Source organism: Phascolarctos cinereus, unplaced genomic scaffold (genome assembly GCF_003287225.1).
Source record: "Phascolarctos cinereus isolate Bilbo 61053 unplaced genomic scaffold, phaCin_HiC Scaffold_1;HRSCAF=81, whole genome shotgun sequence".
In the NCBI taxonomy this organism is placed as follows: Eukaryota; Metazoa; Chordata; class Mammalia; order Diprotodontia; family Phascolarctidae; genus Phascolarctos; species Phascolarctos cinereus.
In genome coordinates, this window is record NW_027555514.1 from 64797222 (window position 1) to 64820964 (window position 23743).

General features: G+C 37.1%; 1 protein-coding gene across 2 annotated transcripts in view; it reads left to right on the forward strand.

Annotated features, from left to right (window-relative positions):
- Positions 1 to 3394: 3394 nt before the first annotated feature.
- Positions 3395 to 23743, forward strand: part of YME1L1 (YME1 like 1 ATPase) — a 40074-nt gene continuing 19725 nt past the window's right edge. Inside the window, exons 1-8 of one of the 2 annotated variants that reach the window (XM_020990318.2) lie at positions 3395 to 3633; positions 6168 to 6299; positions 9813 to 9975; positions 11617 to 11715; positions 16657 to 16766; positions 17778 to 17928; positions 18567 to 18650; positions 23103 to 23185. In XM_020990318.2, the coding sequence (XP_020845977.1) occupies positions 3601 to 3633; positions 6168 to 6299; positions 9813 to 9975; positions 11617 to 11715; positions 16657 to 16766; positions 17778 to 17928; positions 18567 to 18650; positions 23103 to 23185 (855 nt within the window). In that variant the 5' untranslated portion in view covers positions 3395 to 3600. The remainder of the gene's footprint in view (positions 3634 to 6167; positions 6300 to 9812; positions 9976 to 11616; positions 11716 to 16656; positions 16767 to 17777; positions 17929 to 18566; positions 18651 to 23102; positions 23186 to 23743) is intronic. The other variant, XM_020990319.2, reaches the window with a different exon arrangement.

Sequence of the window (23743 nt, forward strand, 5' to 3'; positions counted from 1 at the left end):
GGGTAGTGAAGTCACTGCCTCCCAGCACACATGATTCCACTTTTGGATAGTTGTAATTTTTGTTTGATTTTGCCCAGATTGATTTATTTTAATGATTGGAGTTGGAGTAAATTAAAGTTAACATACGTATTCAAAAGAAGACAGCATAGTGAAGACATTCAGCCTCATGGAATCTCAGTGGCTATCAAAATCCAAAGCCTTCATTTTAGCACCACCAAAGATCATTGTTGACCAGCAGTCTGGCTCAGAACACTGGCATTCATTTGTAAGATTTTTATTGACAGAAATCTTTTATATCACCTTCACTTCTCAGCATATGCCTTCCCTCCTCTTCCCCCACTACCTAGAGAGCCATTCCATATAATAAGGAAAAAAAAAGTCATTCAATAAAATCAAGCAACACATCCATGAAGACTGTTAGTATATGTTGTGTTTCACCTTCATGGTCCTCATCCTCTACGAAGAAGGGAGGTACATTCTCTTTATGTATATTGTTTTGCTATTTCTGTTTACTTCATTTTGTATCAGTTCATGTGAGTCTTTCCATGACTCCCAATATTCTTCCTAGTCATCATTTCTGGAGGATAGTAGTATTATATTACATTCCTGATTCATAGTCTGTTTAACCATTGCCCAATTGTTGGGCATCTACTTTGTTTACAATTCTTTGCTACAGCAAAAAGTGCTGCTATCTTTGGCCTTTGAGCTCTTTGGAGTATAGGCCTAGCAGTGGAAATTTCTGGTTCAAAGGGTATGGACATTAGCATAATTCCAAATTTCTTTCCAGAATAATTAGACTGTTCCACCAACAGTGCATTGGTATGCTTGTCTTTTCACAGACCCAGCCACACTATTTTAATATTTTGTTATCTTTATCAATTTTGGACAGCTGTAATTGTTGGGATGGTTTCTTATATCAAGGCTAAATCTGTCTCATCTTCCACCCATTGCTATTATTTCAGCCATCTGGGCCAGGAAGAGCTAGTCTTATCTCTCTTCTATGTGGCAATATTTCAAATACTTGAAGACAGCTATCACATCTCCCTGAGTCTTCTCTTTTCCACACTAAACATTCCCAGGTTCGCCAGTGCTCACATAGCATAATCTGAAGGCCCTTCACTATCCTGATCAACTTCCTCCAGATAATCTCCAATTTGCCAGTGTTCTTCCAAAAAACATGGTACCTAGAACTGAACACACTACTCTAGAAGTAGTCTGATCAGGGGACAGTATACTGGGATTGTCACCTCCCTAGACCTGGATATGATGCCTCTCTGTTTAGCCAAAGACTGCATTAAATTTCAAGGATGTCATATCACTTTGTTGACCCAAGTTGAACTAAACAGGTTTCCCTCCCACCTGTTTCAAAATTGCTGTCCATGGTACTTGAAAAATCTATTTTTTTGGTGTATGAGGCAATAGGGGTTAAGTGATTGACCCAGCGTCACACAGCTAGTGTCAGGTATCTGAGGCTGGATTTGAACTCAGGTCCTCCTGATGCCAAAGCCAGAGCTCTATCCACCGAACCACTTAACTGCCCCTTGATTTTTTTTTTATCCAATTCTAAGTTTATCTTTATTACATTTGATACTAAGCCCAACATTCTTACATGGTCAAGATCTTTTTGGATCCTGATTCTGTCATTGAATGTGTTAGCTATCATTTCCAGCTTTAAGCATGTGATTTATATCTTAGCCAAGTCACTGATAAAAAATGTTAAATAGCACAGTTCTAAGCCTAGATTTTTGGGGCACTCCACTGCAGACCTTCCAAGTTGTTGCCTGGAAAGTAGTAACTACTCTCTGGGCAGGACCATTCAATCAGTTCTGAATCCAGTCAGTTATACTTTGGTACAGCTCATATGCTTCCATTTACTGTCTCACAAAAATAGCACTAGACTTAGCTATCTTGGTCTTCCTAGGACAAAGTCTATCACCAGGCCTGTCCAAAGCCTTTGCAACTTGGCAGAAACTGCACAGGGCTTATGCTCCACTGGCACTGCCTCTGAGAAACCAAGGTCAGCTCCATACCAAGGGTCAAAAGTAGGGCATTAATGAAGGGTTTTACATGTTAGGCTTTTAATAAGAATTTATTGAATTTGAACTGAGGACAGGAAATAAAGGGGGAGGAGGAAAAGAAAGTAAATAGAATAGCAGATCCTGTATTCAGGATCAGGGCATTAAGGTTGTCCTCTGCTACTTTCTACCTATGTGACCTCTGTCATCACGTCATTTCTTTGTGCCTTAGTATCCTCTTGTGTAATTGAGGGGGGTTGGACAAGATAAGCCTTTGAGACCTCTTCCAGCTCTAAATCTATAGGGGACAGGGACTGGATTTGTGATGTCACTGGCATAGGCAACACACGGGTGAGAAACTGCCTTTAGCAAAGAAGGTTGTTCTGTTCTCTTTAATTTATATCGCTAGAGTTGCCTAGAGTACTGAGAAGTTAACTGCCTCACCCCTGGGTCACAGAGCCAGAAGGTGTCCAGTAGTGGGACTAAATCTATGCTCCTCTATAAAGGGAATTTCCGGATTGTGGCTAGAACTCTTAAAACCATATGGTTTTAGCCTCTCTCCCTAAGAGCTGGTTTGTCAGGGGCTAGATGTGAAAGATCACAAAGACTGAGAATAACTTTTATTTGAAGGGGTCTCTCATTTCCTTTTTTTCTGCCTTGCACAGGTTAAAGACAATTCTGATGTTTTTTTGGGGGATCTTTTAATGGGTGGAGAGTGTTGGAAGAAAGAGGGGGAGAAAAGGATGTGGAGAAGAAGAGAAGGAAGGGAGCAGAAAGAGAGGAGGAAGAAAACAGAAGGGGAAGGAAAAATAAAGGAAGATGAAGAAAGGGGAGGGGAAGGGGAAAGAGGAGAGGAAGAATAGGAATACAAGTTGGGTGGCAGATACAGTGCGGTGAATAGAGCTTTGGATTTGGAGTGGAAGAGGAATAGAAGAAGAAGAATAAAGGAAGAGGGAAAGAGAAGGAAAGGAGGAAGAATAGGGATAAAGGAAGAGGGAGCGGGAGCTGAAAAAGGAGAAGAAGACAAGCAAGGAGGGAAAAGGGAAAGGGTAGAGCAAAGGAGAAGAGGAAAAATGAAGGGAAGAAGAATGAGGGAAAGAGGGGAGAGAAGAAAATGAAGAAGAATGCAGAGGAAGAAGAGGACGAAGGAAATGAGGAGAGGGAAGGGGAAAAGAAGAATGAGGGAAAGGGGAAAAAGAAAAGAGGAAGAATGAAGGGGAAGAAGAGGAAGAGGGAAGGAGGGAAGCCCAAGGGAGAGAAAGAAGTGGAAGAGGAAAGGAAGGAGACAGAGAGCAGCAGGCACATGGAGAAGGTGAGAGCCGAGGGTAGGGAAATTCTTTGCGCGGCCAGCCGTCTGCCCCGGAAGTGCTCCCCCGCCGGGCCCTGACTTCCGGGGCAGTGGTGTTGTGGCGGAGGCCGTTGGGTGAGGAGGCCATTTTCCATCTCTGGAAGGAAGGACGGATTGAGCGGGCTAGCGAGCGAAGGAACGAGACGGGGAGAGAAAGAGGGAAGCAGGCCCAGCGCCTCCCCGGCCGAGGAGAGAGGGGCGGAGCCGGCGGGTGAGGTGGCTGCGAGCCCCGGAGAGATGTTCTCCCTGTCGAGCACGGTGCAGCCCCAGGTGAGGCCGATGGGGCCCTTTCCGCCCCCTCTGACCGTGTCCTCCGCCGGGTCCCCGCGCTGCTCCGCCCGTCGGGCCTTGGGCGGCGGCCGGGCTGCCCGGAGCGGCTTGGGGGCAGGCCGGGGAGCGATGCCCGTCCCCCCACCCCCAAGAGACCCCGGCCCAGGTGCCCGCCTTAGGGGGCGGGGGCGCGATTCAGGCCCGGGGAGCGAGGCCCAGGTGACGCGAGGAGGTCGAAGTGTTCCTGGCCCTGGGGTCCGTATTACTGGGGAAGAGAGCCCCGCTTTAGAATCGGATCCGGCCTCCCCCCCATTCCCATTTGGGGACGTGGTAAGGGCCCATAGTTACAAAGTGCTTTAACGTTGACCAGGACCCTTTTCGCGGGGTGGGGATAGTGCACGCATTGTTATTCCCGTTTTACAGGTGACACTGAGGTAGCCAGGGTCCGAGGCCCCGCAGTTGGGAGAACCCAGGTGTCGGGAATCAATCAATATGAGGTCTGGCAGAAAAGGTTTGCCCCATCTGTGTGGGCAGAAATTGGTCCGATTCGACATCAAGAACCTTTAAGGCAGGAGTTCTTAACCTGTGGCCCAGGAACTTGTTTTAAACGTTATTTTGATAGTTGTTTAATATATTTGGTTTCTTTTCTAAGCCTGTGTATTTTATTTTATGTATTTGAAAACTTTATGAGAAGGGCTATTTAGGCTTCACCAGAATGCCAAAGGGGTTCACAACTCGAAAAAAGTTAAGAACCTTTGTTTTAAGGTATTTGGTAACGTTTACTTAAAATTCTTGAATGCCCTTTTCACTTCTTGCCCTTCAAATTTTGAGATCTAAATTTTGATGTATTTTTAGGCACTGCCATATTTTTTTGGTTAGAGGGCTGAGCAGCTGCATAGTTTTATAAACGTTGACTTGCTGCAGACCTTGGAAGACTACACAGAACTTTTAGTTTTGTATGCATTCAAGGGCTAGAAAGAGAGGAAACATCCAGACTCTGCTAAGGAAAGCAAATTTTGGCTAAAACAAGGAATGAAACCTTTTGACAGCTCATTATTAGTAGAGGTAGTAAATCATTAGATATTTTGATTTTCGACTCTTATGATTATAAGAAAGTTAAAGTATTTTTAGAAGTCGTATATTAGGAAGATAATATAAATATTACCACTTTTCTCAAGTGCCAAATGACTTATTTCATTTATTGAGAAGGGTGTTATTTCTTGATGTAATGATACAATGATTGCATTTAATAAGGTAATTTTTTTCTTTTTTGTTATTTATTAGTTATGGATTAAAATTGAGGATGATGTGATAGTTTATTGAACAGGAAGTGCATTAAAAGCCTTTAAGCTCTACTCCCTTATCTCAGTTCTTTGTAAAGTGTATGAAATAACTATACTAAAATGTTATCTGTATATATGTCTTCTGTTGATATCTGATTTTTGTCTGTGTAGGGATTTCGTAGTTTGGCTGCAGAACTGCAACTTTTCTGTAATTTGCAGTTGGAAAGTTACTTAGGGTACTGAAAATTTAAGTGACATGCCTGTGGTCACACTCCTAGTATGTCAAGACTTGAACCCAGGTTTTCTTGACTTCAAGTGACTAGATAGCTACTATGCTGTGCCGCCTCTTATATAGATATAGGTATATAGAGAAAGGTGAAATTCTATATCATTTGGTAACTTTTCTATAATAGTAGTGCCAAGTTGATTTTTGTAGAATATAAGATATGTTCTGAGTGGGTTTGGGTAAATTTGTGCTAACAATGGAATTGTAGAATTTAAAAGCTGGACAGAGCCTTAGAGATAATTTACTTGAAGTTTCTCAGATGAGGAAACTGGGATTGAGAGGTAAATTTCATTAACTTTTTCTATCAAAATTTCCAGAGTCATAAGCTGTTTAGTGGCATGCCTCAGAATACAGTCCAAATCTTCTGAACTTCTCCCTTCCCTAATCTATTGTTTTGTTTTCCTTATAGTAATAAATACTATCAAAATGGGCTTACATGTGAGACCTTGAGGGAATTATGACACAAAAGGAAAAACAGTGATACTTAGGATAATTGTGTTTTCATGTATATGTATGTGTGTGTATATATATGTATGTATATCTCTATACACATACAAATACATACATATGTATACGTTATGCCTCCTGGATCCTAGTTGTATATAATTCCATTCAGTAAGCATTTATGAACCTTTTCCATGGCTGGCACTGTGCTGTGATCTGGGCATAGGAAAAAAAAAAGTGAAAGGTCGTTCCCTTTAGGGAGCTTGTATTCTGCATGTTCTTCTAATATGAAGTTTTCATATAGTTTATAAAATTAGGGAAGAAAAAACTTAAGTCTTTTAATAGACAAGACAACTAACTTCATTTTCCTTAAAGTGTTAAAATACTTTGGTTTATGAAGGCAAGTTTGATTATGTAAGTGAATTTAAAAAATTATCTGATCCTTATTAAAATTAGTAAGATTACTTCTGTTTGAAAATTTCTTTCCAATAAAAACACTATAAATCTTTAATTTGATTCAGGTTACTGTTCCTTTGAGTCATCTGATCAATGCCTTCCATTCACCGAAAAGCTCATCTGTTTCTCTAAGTGCATCAGTTTCTCAGAGTCAACATCGAGAAGCAGCCCCTGAACATGAAGCACCAAGCAGTGAGGTATTTTCCAGTTTTACATGTATAAATGTGCCTTTTAGAATGGGGTTTCTTTTTATACCTGATTGAACTCTTAAATAAATTTAATTTTGAATTTACCTTTCAGACCTTCAGGCTATAACTTAATCTGTATTAAAAATAGAAATATCTTATTCTAGCTTTATACTGAACATAGACTTTTGTACTTCTTTCAGTAATTATTAAAAGTTTTTACTTTTATAATATTCTAGGAAATTGATGTTGCTATCTAGGCAATATGAATCATTGACTAGAAATTATAGTTTGTTCCATCTGGATCTTTATTACTTTGATACCATTATTAATGGGATGCACAAAGAAACCATGTCTTCATCCTTACCCAGAAAGACAAGAGCTGAGATTGGATAAGAGAATTTGTTTTTAAGTAGAAAGTGCAAGGCAAAGAAATAATGCTGAAATTTATGCTTTAGTTCTTAGACTTATTTTAAAAAGGGAAAACAAAATAAAATTGATCTGTTTTTTAAAATGTTTGGTGAATATTTTTGTAATGTGATCCAGACTTGTGATTTCATCCCTGAGCATTCTCTTTGAGGAAACTCTTATAAGCATTTTTAAAGCACATATTGTACTCTAGGTACTGTGCTAAGCAGTGAGATTCAAAAAGAGCAAAAATAGTTCCTGACCTCAAGGAGCTTATGTTCTGATGGGAAAGACAACATGTTCATAAATAGGTTATGCAACGTGCATACAAGGTTGATTCTAGGTAACCTTATTTTCATCTTATAGTTTTCCCTATGGTATTGAGAGGTTTAATTGTTTTGCCCAGGGTCATGCAGTCAAAATACATCAGGAGTTGGACTTAACCCAGGTTATCCTGATTCCAAGGTTGGCCCTCTGTCTTAGTACTAATATATTATTAAAATAATGCATGATGTTTGAATAGTAAAGCATCTTAAAAGTTTCAGTGATAAGAGACAAAGTTTTATTTCTTTGATACTTTGTAATTTAATACTATGTAGCCTTTAAACGGTCAAACTTGTTGAGTAAATTCTGGCATTCAGGCCTGCTGTAGCCAACATTTTTGTAGGATGGAGTATTAATAGATATTAAATATGCCATTATTATATTTCCATTTTTTCTCTTCTTTAGTTAAGAATAAATGACCTTAATATAGAATTATACATGGTAGAGTGGAAGTGATTTGTTGTTTTAATGTGTGGCTTATAAAATTAATCCCTTTTTATTGTTGTTTCAAAGCATTATTCCATTTTTTCTTAATGATATCCATTCAGTTGTATGGCATTTAATGATTTCAAAGCACTATTATGTAAATTATTTCATTTGCTTCCATAACACTATGAATTAGCTAGAGCAGGTGGGTTTAATTCTCATTTTACCTATAAAGAAACTAAGTCAGGGAGATTAAGTTTAAGTGCCTTGTCCGAGTTTACACAGGTAGTAAATGATACAGCCTTCTGACTTCTAGTTTGCTCTTTCTACTATTATACCTCTTCTCTGTTGTTGTAGTCATCGTAAGAAATTGACATTGTTTGGGTTGGCATGGGGTAATTATATAGAATGCAGTTATTACTTTATCATTTATGTATCCTAGATAATAACCATCAACTTGCCATTTAGCTAATGAGGTCAAGAAAATAGATTTTCCCTATAAACCTGCAGTTTTATATTTCCCACTATAGCAACCCTATTCCCCCCTTAGCGACCAATTTCCTTTTGTGCATTGTCTTCCTTATTTGAATGTAAGCTCTTTGAGAACAGGGGATTGCCTTTGCTTTTTAGCTTATTAGCAAAGTGTTTGGCTTAATAAATGCTTTTTCATTCATTCATTCCAAATAACGCTACTAAGATCCATGAAGGCAAAAGTCTAAGGTTGTGGTCTACCATCTAAAGATAAACACAAAAGTAGTTAAAATTTCTTTTCTGCAATGCCTTCTTGTACTAATTCAAGATCTCTCCTTTTCTGGAATTGATTGTTGTTAATATGAGATCCCTCATCTGGGTCTCAGCAGTGGCATGGGAAGGTAAGGTGTTTGGTGCTAACTTAGCAGGAGGAAAGGGAATAAACATTTTTATAGCACCTGCCCTGTGCAAGGCATTGTGATTAGCACTTTACAAATACATCCTTAAAACACCCTTTCTAGGTAGGTACTATTATCATCCCCATTTTACAGTTGAGGAAATTGAGACCAACAGAGGTTAAATGACTTGCTCAGGGTCACACAGTTACTGAGTTTCTGAGGTTGGATTTTAACTTGGGCCCTACTGACCATAGGCTTGATGCTTTATCCATTGGGCCATCTAGCTCTTTCTACCTAGCAGTAATAACCTTCCTCTGTTGAATGCTTTTTTTTTTTTTTAATCTGCCCACCTTGGCAAAAGTGTCTTTTTTGTTATTGCTGTTCAGTTGTTTCAATCCTGTCTGACATTTTGTGACCGTGTTTGGGGTTTTCTTGGCAAAGATAGTGGAGTAGTTTGCCATTTCCTTCTCCTGCTCATTTTATAGATGAGAAAACTGAGACAGAGTTAAAAGCCAGGGTCACCTAGCTAGTAAATGCCTGAAACCACGTTTGAACTCAGGTCTTCCTGACTACAGGCCTGGAACTCTGCCACTTAGTTGCCCTTTTGAAAGCTGTGTAGCAGATGGAGCCATGAGAAGTAGCATGGAGAAAACTATGAAAATATGATTTCCCAGGACCAAGCAATCTTAGAGCTGTGCCCAGAGCTTTTTTAAGTTTTGATGATCACTACCTTATCTTGTAGATACTGCTTACTTACCTCAGCAAATGGATCCCCTCACATGATTCTTTTTCATATATGTGGCAAATAGATGACTGTTTTCAAACCTAGCTAAAAATCAAGGTAGTTTATGTGTAGACTAGAAAAAGCGAAGAATTTCTTTTTATTAATAATAGTTCTTTACTTTAGCACTTAGAAACTATTTCTCACAGCTTTCAAATGACAACTTCTCTACATTCTTGCTCTTTTGTAGAAAGTCACATAATGATGTGATTTTTTGTTGTTTTGCTGTTTACATGCTGCACTACATAATTTGTTAACCTTTCCTTTCATAATTCCCAAAATCGTTTTAAGTTTAATTTTAGTAGTGATATTGCTGCAAGGTAACCTGATGTAGTAAATAGAGCCAGCCTTGGATTACAAAGCAGGTGCCGATTTGCTTTGGTGGAAAGAATTTTTTCATTAAACCAATGAAGTCAGATGAGTGGTCTAAACCTCAAAATTGCTAATACTTTTAAATATTACTCTCAAGGTTTTAGAAACAAGTGACATGATCGACGGTATGTAACTGACCTCAGTAAAACCAAGATCACAAACAATGTTTCCCTTTAGAAAACAAAAGGGAATTAAACTTTGACTTGGTTTGTAAAAAATATTGGTCGACAAATTGAATTTTCAGATTTAAGATTTTAGAAAATTTGCCTTGTTCCTTCTGGTAAAAGATACTTATTGTTGTAAACATCCTATGACAATAAAAGTTTTTGTCTTGTTGCCTTGCAGCCTGTGCTTAACCTAAAGGACTTGGGGTTATCTGAATTGAAAGTCAGGCAGCTTGATGAACTAGTGGATAGTCTCCTTCCTGGCTTTAGTACCAGCAGCAGAGTTTCTTCTCGATGGCATACATCTTACGTTTCTGCACAGTCCTTCTTTGAAAATAAACATGGTATGTGAAATTATCAACTTATTTTATTTTTCTAATGAAAATGAAAGCCAACTTAATACTGAGTATTTATAACTTAATAGTGGATATATATTGCCTATGCCCTGAAAAGAGTATCAGTTGCTGGGTTTTTTTTCCAGTAGCTTTGTAGAGTTATCTAAAACAAGTAATGTAGCAGGGAATCAGGTGAGAAACCTGCAATGATTTTGTTTGGCTGAGAAGCAGAGAAGAGGAAAAAGGGGTGGTTTTTTTTTTCGTTTTTAGTGGAAGGAAGCTACAGGGGTTCAGCCCACAAAGAACTTTGAGAGTAGGTAGGAAAAATTTTAGGAAAGATGTTGAGAATTGAAGTAGCATACTATTTTTTTTATCTCCTTATCTACCCTTATTCAGTTGAATGCTTGTGAAATAACAGTAAGACATTTATAAAGTTTTTTGATGCTTTCAGAGTGTTTTATGCCCATTATTTGATAAGTGGAGATGAAAATTCAGGAGGAAAAAGACAAGCCATTCAGTTAAGGATTTAGCCTCAGAATTCTGTTACCACTTCCTTCCCTTTTGTTGTCACACTTTCAGCACTATTCAAAATGTGCATCAAATCAATAGCTCCTTTCTAGGTTTAGGCAAGTTATGGGAAAGAAGAAGGAGATCCCCTCCCTAACGTCTTTGCTTTCTTTTTAGTAGGTCCCTTACCTGTACAAAACTTTAAGCCATGATCCAGGGAGTCTGTGGTACATAGTCTGATTTCACAGCCGTTGTCCACTTAATCCTTGGTGCTGCTGTATATTTTCTTGAGTTTAGGGGAACATTGTTACTTGTTAAATAAAAGAGAGACCCAGTGATGAGAATCATCCTGTGTAGTTGACAGGATCCATTTCTTCCATGTATGGGGAAAAAAACCCACCACCACGTCACTATACCAACTATACAGGAAAGTTACAACTAAAGAGGAATAAAGAATTGCTACAGTGCTTTCTCTGAATTACTTAGAAATCATGGAAGAACAGTTGCTTACTCATTTTTTGGAGCTATTAGAATTGCTCCTAAAAGACAAATTTTTATCTTCATGCTCTTAAAATGCTTATTATTCTCCAGGAAAAAAAATCTATATCTATATATATGCATATATATATATATAGAGAGAGAGATATATAGCTACATATAGATATATATGTACATATTTTTTTGGCGAGGCAGTTGGGGTTAAGTGACTTGCCTAGAGTCAAACAGCTAGTGTTATGTGTCTGAGGCTGGATTTGAACTCAGATCCTCCTCACTCCAGGAGAGGTGCTCTATCCACTGTGCCACCCAGCTGCCCCCAGAAAATATTTTTTTGAGCATCTTAATTTAAGGTATTAGCTTAATTGGAAGTCGTGTATCAGTTAAAATACTCTTTCGAATTGTTGACAAATCAGAAGAACAATGAAAGATGTTGAGATCCCAAGTAATGGGGTTGTTTTTAGAAATTCTTTGAATTATATTAAAGAAGGAAAGTTGCCTATTAAAGAAGATGTAGTCAATTTGATCTTAATAGTTTTAAAGATACAGTATTCTCATTAGACTTTTTATTGGTTGTACTGTAGTGATTTTTCATGTGAAATGCTTTATTTGACAGAAAATGTTTTCTTTGTACAATTTTATCCCTAGGTTTCCTAGACATATTTAGTACCTTACGTTCCTCTTGCTTGTACAGACAACATCCTAAGAGCATTCAAAGTATTTGTGCAGATCTTCAGCGGTGGCCAGGTATGAAACAAAAAACTCTGTTGCATGAGTAAATTAATTTTAAGTAGTAGCCTGATTTTCTCTCTTTAGTAATAGCTAGCATTTATATAGTGCTTTAAGGTTTATGAAACATTTTACATTTTATCTTCAGAAAACCCCTGGGAGGTAGGTGCTATTATTATCTCCATTTTACCAATCGAGAAACTAAGTCAGGTTAAGTGTCTTGCCACTAGTTTGTATCTAAGGTAAGATCTGAACTTAATTCTGACACCAAACCCTGTATTGTATCTACTGCAACACTTACCTGCTTAGTACATTAAAGATTTTAAAAACAAATGTGTGAGCAGTTCACAGGATTTTTAAAAAAAACACAAGCCATTCCCCAGTTGATAAATGGTCAAAGGATATGAACAGACAGTTCTCAGATGAAGAAATTAAAGCCATCTATAGTCATATGAAAAAATGCTCTAAATTGTTATTGATTAGAGAAATGCAAATCAAAACAACTCTGAGGTACCACATCACACCTATCAGATTGGCCAGCATGACAAAACAGGAAAATGATAAATGTTGGAGAAGATGTGGGAAAATTGGAACACTAATACATTGTTGGTGGAGTTGCGAAATGATCCAACCATTTTGGAGAACAATTTGGAACTATGCCCAAAGAGCTACAAAAACGTGCATACCCTTTGATGCAGCAATAGGACTTCTAGGGCTACATTCCAAAGAGATCAAACAAATGGGAAAAGGACCCACATGTACAAAAATATTCATAGCAGCTCTTTTTGTGGTGGCAAAGAATTGGAAATTGAGAGGATGCCCATCCATTGGGGAATGGCTGAGCAAATTGTGGTATATAAATGTAATGGAATACTATTGTGCTATAAGAAATGATGAACAGGCTGACTTCAGAAAAACCTGGGAAGACTTATATGGTCTGATGCTGAGTGAAGTGAGCAGAACCCAGAGGACTTTGTATACAATAGCAGCCACGTTATGCAATGACTAAGAATGTTAAACTGAACCCTTTTCAGCATTACGAGGATCTAAGACATCTCTAGAGGCCTCGGGATGGAAAATGCTGTCCACATCCAAAGAAAGAACTATGGAAGTTGAATTGCTGTCACTTATTTTTACCTTCTGTTGAGTTTTGTTTCATCTTTCTGATGGTTCCTGTTATTGGTTTTAATTTTTACTTACAACTTCACTAATGTGAAAATATGTTTAATAGGAATGTAAATGTAAAGCCTATATCAGATTGTGCGCCAGGGTGGGAGGGAGGAAGGGGGAGAAAAATTTTCAACTCAAAAGCATATGGAAGTGATTGTTGAGAAATCAAAATAAATTAATAAAAAATTAAAAAAATATTGTTGATAAATTTTGCTATTTGTATTTTCTAATCTGTATAACAGACTGAATTTTAAAAGTAAATGACAAGTGCCAAGATGAATGAAACTATTAATTATATTGATCCCATTTTGTCAACCTTTAATTCATCTTGTGATTTATTCCATTTTATATAAAATATCTACCGTTTCTCAAACTGGAAATCCCATAATTTGGACAGAGACTGTCTTTGTATCCCCAGCTCTCATCATATATCCTGGCATATAGTAGTCACTTCATAAATGTTGATTGATTCATTAGGCTATGTGAAATTAATGATAGGGAGCTTTAAACCAATTATTTGGTGTCATCATATAATACTTTAATTTTTGAAAGTTTTATTGATGTCCCTTTTTATACTACCTTTGTTTCCCAGTGTACTCTCCTTTATAATAAAGTAACACAATTATGCTCAACTGACAAAATGACTCTTAGCTGACAAAAGCAGATGTAACATTTTGTTCCTATGTCATCCCAACTGTCTTCTAAGAGGAGGGAAGTATTTCATTATTTGTTCTTTTGGACCAAGATTGATTATTCCTGTTAATCAGATTTCAGTCGGCTTTCAGTGCTGTTTTTATTTACATTATTTGAACAGATGATTTCTTATCCTGGCCTTCCCATATATAACTGTTTTGGTTAAACATCACGATGCCTTATTTCCCATTCTTGTATATTGATGGAGAAAACTAAAAGAGTTGAATTGATTTCTTACTTACAACAAATTAATGATATCTACATGCGTAATTGTTGTTTCTCATCAATTCTCTTACTCTCCTTTTATTGACTACTTGTCTGTTTACCCATATCACCGATCAAAACTTTTTTTTCTCTTTATTGGTAACTAACCCTGATGTAACATTTATAGTAAATGACCTAGCCACCTCTTTCACTGAGAAGGTTGAGGTCATCTGACATGAGCTTTCTTAGCTTCCCTCTTCCATTAAAAAATATTTTTTTGGTATTGATATATTTTGTTTTTTACATAATCCAATTTTTCTTGGTATCTCTTCCTCCCCTTTCCTTTGGGAGTCATCTCATGTGACCAACAATATTTTTAAAATAAGGAACAAAAAAGAAATGACAAAGAGGAAAAAAACCTAGTAAAAGCAATCAGTATATTTAAATTTTAAAATGTTGCTTTGGACCATGCCTGTAGAACTCTTACTTATTCAAAGGAGTTGGGATAGGGATGTCTTCTAACTTTGGGGCAATCTTTTTGTAATGTTACAATACTCACTTTTGGTTGTTTTACCATTGTTGTTTTTTCCTTTTACAATGTTTTCATTGTGTATGTTGTCTTTTTGACCCTCCTCCATTTCTTAAACTTTCTCAGCATGATCTTATCTTCATCCCTCTAATGATAGAAAAAAGAGATCCCTGCAACTAAGACTTATCTTTCTACCTTGGCCTTTGATCCTTTTCTTTGTCACTTTCTTTAGGCTTTTGCTCTGGCACTCTTCCTGTCTCATGTATCTTTATTCTTACCTTCTTAACTGGTTCCTTCCCACCTTTTGACAAACATGCTTAATCTCTTGAATCTTTAAAAAAAAAGCCTTTTCTTGATTTTTCTAGTTTATCTAGTTATCATATCTTTTCACTTCCCCTTTACAGCCTAACTTCTTGGAAAAAAAAATCTAAACTGCTGCTTTTATTTCCCTATAACCACTCTTTTGAGAAAATAGTAGCTGAGAGCCACTTGCAATTGGGTTGTCATCCCCACTTTTCTACTGAAAATATTTTCTCAAACTTCACCATTGATTTTATTTTTCCTTTCAAAAATAATCATTTTTTAAATTATATTTTTAACCAAAAAAGTCCAAAATGATTAGGCAATTGCAATCTTCTTGTTTTTTTTTTTGCGTCTTTCCCTCTGTATTTCCTACTGCCTTCTTTTAAAAACTATATAATCAATTTGCTGTGTTACTTTCAAAACTGTCCTGCTAGTCTAGGCTTCTTTTTGTTGTTTTCTGTGTACTTTAAAAAATGTTTCAGTGGCCCTCTTTTTTTGTGTCATTGTTATCCCCTCCATTAAAAATTGAAGAAGATCCCTTGTAATAAATAAGCAAACAAAATATGCCTATTTGCCATGTACCAAAATTTATGTTTCTTTTTGCACCTTAAATCTCTGCAATGTAATGTCAGCCTCTCATGAGGTTGGTAACATGCTCCAGCACAGGTCCTCTGGAGAGAGAGTGGGGAGAAACTAGAAGCAGGGACCTCAGTTAGAAAGCTTTTGCATTATTCCAGGCAAGAAGAGATGAGGGTCTGAATTAGTGTAGTAGCTGTGTGATTGGAGAGAAAGATAAAAATGAAATATGTGAAGGTATAAATAACAAGGCATGGCAGCAGATTGGATATGTGAGGTGAGCATGAGAGAGGAGTTGAGTATGGCAGCTAGGTTAACTTCAAAAATAGAAGTGCCCTTGAGCTTATAGTTCAAAGGGGAGAGAGATGGGGAGACAGAAAATAATTTCTTTTTTTTAAGACATGTGGAGTAGTTTGGGATGCCTGTGGGACATCCAGTTGGAAATGTCCAAAAGGCGGTTGATGATGCAGGTTTAGAGCTTTGGAGAGAATATATTGTATATTCTACTATATGGTATAGACTAGAGCTAGTTGTGGTTGTTCAGTGGATAGAATGTTGGGCCTGGAATCAGGAAGCCCTGAGTTCAAATCCAGCCTCAGACAAGAACTTATTAGCTATGTGAACTTGGGCAATCACTTAACCACTGTTAACCTTAATCTACTGGAGAAGGAAATGGCAAACCACTGTAGTATCTTTGCCAAGGAAACTCCATAGACAGTATTAGTGTGGCATCCACAGGATCATAAAGAGTCAGACACAATTGAACGACCGAACAACAAGGCTAGTTATACAGTTATACAGTGTGTTTCAAAAGTCTTAGTGCAATTTTAAGCTGTTAAGGCTTAAAATTGCATTAAGACTTTTGGCTTATCTTGTATAGCTGAGAATCATCTACCTAGAAATGATCATTAAACCCATAAGAACTGATGAGATCACCAAATGAGATAGTATAAAGGGGTAGTTAGGTTCAAGATCTAGATACTTGTGGGGAAAATCATATACTACTTCTTAGTATTTGGTTAACATTTAGAAGATTATTTCTCCCAGCCTTCAAATGGCAACTTACCTGTCCTTTTTGTTTTATATAGAAATACTCAAATAATAGTGTCATATTTTTATTTTATTGTTTTGCTGTTTATGTGCTGTGCTGCATAATTTATGAACTTTTTTCATAGTTGCCAAATTAATTTTCATAATGATATTGCCATGAGGCAGGCTGGCAAATAAATCATCTTTACAATAGGAATTAAATTAATTACTAGAAATACATGTTGGAGAGTGAATTAAATGTCAAAGTTCTTTTACTTTTTTGAGGAGATAAAGGCAATAAGGAAATACAAAGTGTATGGTATTGGGTAGTAGTAAAATGCTTAAAAAAGATAGAGGATCAACACTGTACTTGTGGATTTTCCTTATTTTTATTTTTTTCTGTGCATTCTATTTTGGTAAAATGGGAAGAGATGTAATAAATATTCTTTGTTCAGTTTTTGTACAGTCTCGGGGTTTTAAGACTTTGAAATCAAGGACACGGCGTTTGCAGTCCACCTCTGAACGATTTACAGAAACACAACATGTGGCCCCATCATTTGTAAAGGTACTTAATTTGTCTTAATATAAGAATGTAGAAAGCAGTGTTTTTTTACGAAAACAAGCAGATTTAGTATCTTTTATTTGTTGATTGGCCTTTAATTTTGTATTTCTTTTTTTCGGTATACAGATTTAGTAGGATAATTGTGGTTTGTTACATTTTTTTTAGCTAATCAATGTTTGTAGCTGAATTTTAAATTTATCTTTTGTTCAGAAATGTTTTTTAGCTTGTTTTTGTGCCAAAATAACCAGTAATAAAGCACGCTAAAATTTTAAATAAATTCTTCTCTGCTTATAACATGATTTTTTTTAGATCTTAGACTTATGGTAATTTAGATGAAAGCTATAATGGTAATATTGGAGATCAGTTGCAGTGATAGGAGTATGTGTTGCGAATATTGTCACCAGTAGTAGGAGAAGCAGATATACCATACTTCAAGTAAGTGCCAGGTATCTAGGTAATTCTTTCCAGGGTAGGAATCTTAGAAATAGTGATTCCGCTGCCTTCCAGTGTTAATTGCTTAATATTCCCATAATCAGTCTGGAGCATAGATCAGTTAATTGGTTTGTCTGAGTTGATATAGTAAACTTATGGTAAAATTCAGAATCAACATTCTGAATTCCTGAATCAGCGTTCTGTTATTTATCCTTTGGAAAAGGATTGGACCTTTGATTTCATTGGTATAGAGAATTCCCTGGTGAGGAAATTCTTACCAATGTAGGTTAGCACCTTCTCTTCAATCTCAAGTCTTAGAGAAATACCAAGAGCACTGAGGAGTCATGTGATTTGTTCAGGGTCACACAGTAATATATGTAAGAAGTGGTACTTCTCTCTGGTTTTGAGACCAGTTCTCTATCCACCGGGCCATCATGCCAATTTGAAATGATGGGAAATAGAACTAAAGATGGAGTGAGTAGATCTGAAAAATCCCATTGAATTAGTTCTGTAGCCCTGTATTTAGTTTGTAAATATTGTCGTCTGTACGCTTGACAAATGCCAATAAATTTGTGTCTTTAGGGGTTTCTTTTGCGGGACCGAGGATCAGATGTTGAAAGTTTAGACAAACTCATGAAAACCAAAAACATACCTGAAGCACATCAGGACGCATTTAAAACTGGCTTTGCAGAGGGCTTTCTGAAAGCGCAAGCACTAACTCAAAAAACAAATGGTAAGTTGATTTCATTGGTTTTTAGTGCCTGTAAATCCACTTCTAAATCCAGTGGCAATAATCGACTGCTGATCTTTTATCCTTCCATCCTATTTTCTCTTGCTTCTTTTCCCAGCTTTGGGAGAACAGTGGACTCCCCCTCCCCCCATTTGTTGGTTTCTTTTAAACTTTATTTGGGCTAATTAGAGGCAAGAGGAAGGAAAAGCATTAGTGAGCTTTGGTACTAATAGTCTTGTGAGATAGCTTTTAGCTATGCTATTTAAGGATCTGGGCTGAAGAGCAAAGGAATTTCAGAGTTCCACAAAATGATGTATTCAGCCACAGTATTCCAATATGGTATAGTGGAAAGAGCACCAAGTCTGGCTCAGAAGACTTTGGTTCAAGTCCTCCCTCTGATGGCTCTTACTTTTGTAATCTTGAGCGAGGCACTAAACTTCCCTTGGCCTCAGTTTCCTCATCTGCAAAATGAAATATTCGGATTAGATGAATTCTTAATCTCCTTTACAGGTTTACATCCATGATCTTAATTGCATTTTTTGAGTGCCAGAGATTGCTTATATTATATATTTGAGGGCAGTCCTGCCGTTGACATACCTTGTTTTAAGGCTGCCTTTTGTTTTTTTACTTTGTTTTTTCAGATTCCTTAAGAAGAACACGTTTGTTCCTCCTAGTTCTCCTGCTGCTTGGTATTTATGGACTATTAAAAAACCCATTTTTATCTGGTAAAGGCTCTTTTTCTAATACTGGTTTGTTAGCTCTTCGTTCCATTAAATTTGTACTTCCTTGCTTTCTATTTTCATAGAAATATTACATCGTCTAGGAAGTACAATCTTATCAGCCGATCTAAAGCTAAGAAAACATCAATCCTTCAGATACTCTAAACTATATCCATTAGATTTTCTTATTTTGGAATTATCTGAAAATGCTTCTGGTAGAATTAGAATAGGGATATGTATTCAGTAGTTAGTTTTTATTAAATGCCTGTTGTGTGCAAGGTACTCTGCTATAAACACTGTCAATATAAAGAAGGGCAAAAAACAGCCCCTGCTCTCAGGGAGCTCACAGTCTAATTAGGAAGACAGCATGCAAATAACTGTACAAACAAGATCCTGTAAGAACTGGATAAATTGGAGGTAACCATTAGAAGGAAAGCATTAGCATTGAGCAGGTTTGGAAAAAGCTTCCTACTATAGAAGCTGAGATTTTAGCCAGGACTTGAAGGAGGCCAGGGAAGCCAGGAGGTAGAGAAGAGGAGGAAAAAATTACAGGCCTGAGGAAGATCAGTGAAAATACTTGTAGTCAGGGGATGGAGTATCTTATGTGAGGAACAGCATGGAAGCCACTCTTATTGGATTGCAGAGTATATGGAGGTAAGTAAGGTACAAGAAGACTGTAGAGATGGGAGGGAGACAGGTTATGTAGAGCTTTAGAAGCCACATAATGGAGTTTACATGGGGACAATAGGGAACCACTAGAGTTTATTTGATAGAGAGATGACGTGGTCAGATGTTCACTTTAGCAAGGTCAGTTTGAAAACTGAATAGAGAATAGACTGGACTAGGGAGAGACTTGAGATAGGGAGACCCAACTAAAATGCTGTTGTTAATGACCAGGTGTGAAGGCCTACATGTGGGTAGTGGCAGTGTCAAGAGGAGAGAAGGGAGCGTGTACAAGAGATTTTATGAAAGTAATATGGATAAGACTTGGCAACAGATTGTATGTCAGGGAGGAAGGTAAGAGATTGAGGCATTAAGGGTGATCCCTGTGTAACTGTGAGGATAGTGGTGCCCTAATAGCTTAGAAGAGGGACAGTTTTTTGAGGGGATAGAGAATAAGTTCAAAGTTCATTTTCAGCCATGTTGAGTTTAAGATGTTTGTGGGACAGGGATGTCTAATAATCAGTTGGAGATGCAAGACTGAAGGTCAGGAGAGAGTTTAGGGTATAGAGATGGTAATTAATTCTATGAGAAATGATGAGTTCACCAAGGGAAATAGTGTAGAGGAAGAAGAAAAGAAGGCCCAGGATATAGTCCTGGGGGACCTCCACAGTTAGTGAGCATGATCTGGATGAAGATCCAGCAAAGGAGACTGAGAAATAGGAGTCAGGTAGGAGGAGAACCAGTATAGAGTGATATTATAGAAACCTAGAGAGATGTGAGTATCATGAGGAAGAAGGCAATCAGTAGTGTCAAACAGAGACATCAAGAAAAAGCCAGTGAAGAGATCGTTGTTAACTCAGGACAACAGTTTCACTTGAATGATCAAGCTAGGCTGTAGTGAATTAAGAAGAGAGAAAGAGGAGGGGAAGTGGAGACATTTTATTGTAGACAGCCTTCTCAAGGAGATTAGCTCCCAAAAGGAGGAGAGATATATGGGACAATAGCTAGCAGGGATGGATGTATCAAGTGAGGACTTTTTGAGGTTGGAGACATGGGCAGGTTGAGACAGAGGTTGAAGGTAAGAGAGAGTGGGATGATAGAAGGAACAGTTTTCTCAAGGAGATGTCTTGGAATGGGATAATTCAGGTAGTGTGATTTGCCTTGTGAAGAAGTGAAGGGATAAAGGAGAGACATAGGATAGTAGAAGAGAAGAGATAAAGGAAGAGATAGTAACAGAAAGTATCTGAATGATTGTGAAGGATAGGAGTAGAGAATAGGGAGCTTTCAGAGAATGGCCTCAGTTTTTTTTTTTTCTGAGAGAGTGACAGAAGAGGGGCAACATGGGAAGTTTGAGAGGGGGATAAAAAGATTTTTAAGGTTTCATGATTTTTCCAGTTCCATTTGACAATCAGCAGCTCCTGAGAAGGAGCAAAGGCAGTGGATGGTGGAAGCAATCCCAGCCTGAGCCTTGGCAGGGCAAGACCAGTGATAAGAGAAAGGCGGCAGCAAGGCATTCCAGAGAAGACAGTTTAGAGTTTACTGAGAGGTCAAGATGAGAAAGGAAGGAGAATGTTGCCCGGGCAGAGTTAATGACCTGGGAAAGAACTAAAGACTTGAGGGATTGGAGTGAGGATGAAGAATAGGGTTAAGGGTTGTGCAAGGCAGAGGGAGAGGTGAAATGATAATAGATTATTATTAGATAAGGGAATTTCTGAATTCACAAACATGGAAAAGTGATACATTTGTGGGTGATGGCCCATTTCCAGGTCATTTGCCACATCAGAGGGTTTCTGTGTTTATATACTCAAAGTAAGTTATGTGAATGCTTCTTTTAGATAATATATGTAATAATGTAGTTACATTTATTGTAAAAAAAGTGAGAAATCTAAAAAGAAAGTTATAGACAATTATCTAATAAAAAATTTATATGTTAAAGCTAGTCAAAGATCTGCCAGTTTAGGCAGTTGATTAACTTTCATTTGAAAGATATTTATTGAGAGTACCATATGCAAAATGCATAATACAGTTCATTATATACATACACACACACACACACACACACACACACACACACGCGCACACACACACACGGTGCTTATTTTTATAAGTTTATAGATAAGGCTGAATTTTTTGTAATTCACTGTTTTTTATTGCAAAGATGAATTTCAAATTGTCTAATGAAATGCAGATTGTTTAAAAACAACATCATTCCAGCGAACAGTGTTTTCATTTTTTCTAAAAGGGCAGACACAATGTGACATAGTGATTGTAGTAATTTTTTTCTGTCACCTCTAGTTTTTCACACTCATTGCTTTACTTTCCCGACTTGGGCTCCTATATGAAAGGAAAACTGCTATGTGCACCAAAGATGTTTGAAATGAAATGTTGCACGAATCAGGGTGCCATTCTGGCACTTTTAATGGCCCTAGCTCATCCTTACCCTTCTTAGTGAAATTACACTATCCTCGAATGATTTGTCAAGTGTCCTGGTGAGGCACTTTTGTATGTACACATCCCATTCTTAGGCGAAATTCTCCTTTCTTGTTTTCCCAACCCCACCTTAAGATCCAGAAACAAAATGGTAGTATCTGAGAAAACGTTATCTTTGTACTTTTCTTAATTTATTTCAGTCACGAGGGAAGGACAAGTAATGATATTTAAATATAATTTCTCTACACTCTTCCCTGAAAGTAATATGCTTAATGTTGTTATTTTTCTTGAGAAGTAGCAATAATTCAGTATGATAATTAAATCTATTTCTTTTTTTTTTTCTATTCTGTCTTGTTTATTTTATTCATCTCTTTTAATTGTGCTGAGTAGTCAGATTTTCAAAGAAGAAACTATGATATTTTGGAATGGTTTTTTTTTGGAGGGGGTTATTACTGAGAAGATTAAAAATGTGATATAGATAACTTTATGGACTTGTTCATTTGTATGCAATTAGATTGTTAATGATAGTCCTTGCTATTAAATGGCTGTTTTAAGTAAGCAGGATAATATTTTATTTTAGGCAGTAATGCCTGACTAGGTCTGGAAAAATCCTAAGTTGATCACTGTCAGAATATGAGAAAGCCTGAGAACGTAGCCAGTTCTGCATTTATAAATACAAAAATCACTTTAGAAAATCGCTGAATGTATCTGAGAATTTATAAGTTTTAAAATAGTTTTAATCAGAAGTTTCCCTAAAATTGATACCTAGGAATATTTTTGCTTTCCCTCATCTGTCTATCTATCTCATGACGATCTCATTACCATTTTTGTATCTAGTTGCAGCTATTAAGTAATCACAGGCAGCAGTTGACCGGTGATTTGGAGTTTGGGATGAAATAAGAATTTAAATACAAAGTTAAAATGGTTGCTTTCTTTCAGGCCAACCCTCGTATTTTTAGGTTATAGGCTTGTACCGTTGTGTGTTAAGAGAAGTAGTATAAGAAAATATGTTTTAAAGGGAAGTTAAGTGGCCAGGAAGAAAATGTCACAAGTTATCAGTTACTTCTTATATAGAGGGTGACAGAAATTAAGACTGTGATTCAAGAGATCACATTTTTATTTCCAGCTCCAGGACTGATTACTTCCTTGGCCATAGGCAAATCTCTTAAATCCCTTAGGGTCTCAGTTTTCCCTTTTGTACAGTGAGGTTGTTGGGCTACCTACGTAATACGTGTGTTTGTTTATATATATGTATATATACACATACATATATAAAATATATGTATATGTCCTTAAGATTCTTTCTAGCTTTAACATTTTACATTTCTGTGAAATATAACACTCTTCTTCTTTTCTTGCCTATAGTCCGATTCCGAACAACAACTGGACTTGATTCTGCAGTTGACCCTGTCCAGATGAAAAATGTGACCTTTGAACATGTTAAAGGCGTAAGTTCAGAAGTTTTATTTGCTTCTTCAAATAGTACCTGATATGCCTTTGCACAAGCTCTTCTCCAGGCCTAGAGTGGTCTCCGTCCTTAACTCTATCTTTTGAAACCCCTGGTTTACTTAAAAACTCAGCCCAAGTGGCATTTTCTTTATGAGGTCTTTCCTGGTCCCTGCAGCTCTTAATTCTAAATGATTAAATGCATTTTTGTACTTTATGCATTTTGTATTTACCTGTATTATGTGCAGGTTGTCTCCCTCATTAGCAAAAAAAGTACTTAAGGGCAAGGACTTTCACTTTGTATCCCCAGCCAGAGTCTAGCACAGTACCTGACGTATAATAAATGCTTGTTGATTAATTGTATTATAAAGACATATTTTACTTTTTTCCTTCACTTTAACTCAACAAACATTTATCAAGTACCTAATCTGTGTAAAACTTTTTGCTAGTTGGTGCTTCAGCTGTAGTTGATAATGTATAAAGATCTACAGATTACACTACTGTTGGATAAAGTGCAAGATATAATGCAGTATTTGCCTAGCGTTTGTCACTGTGCTATT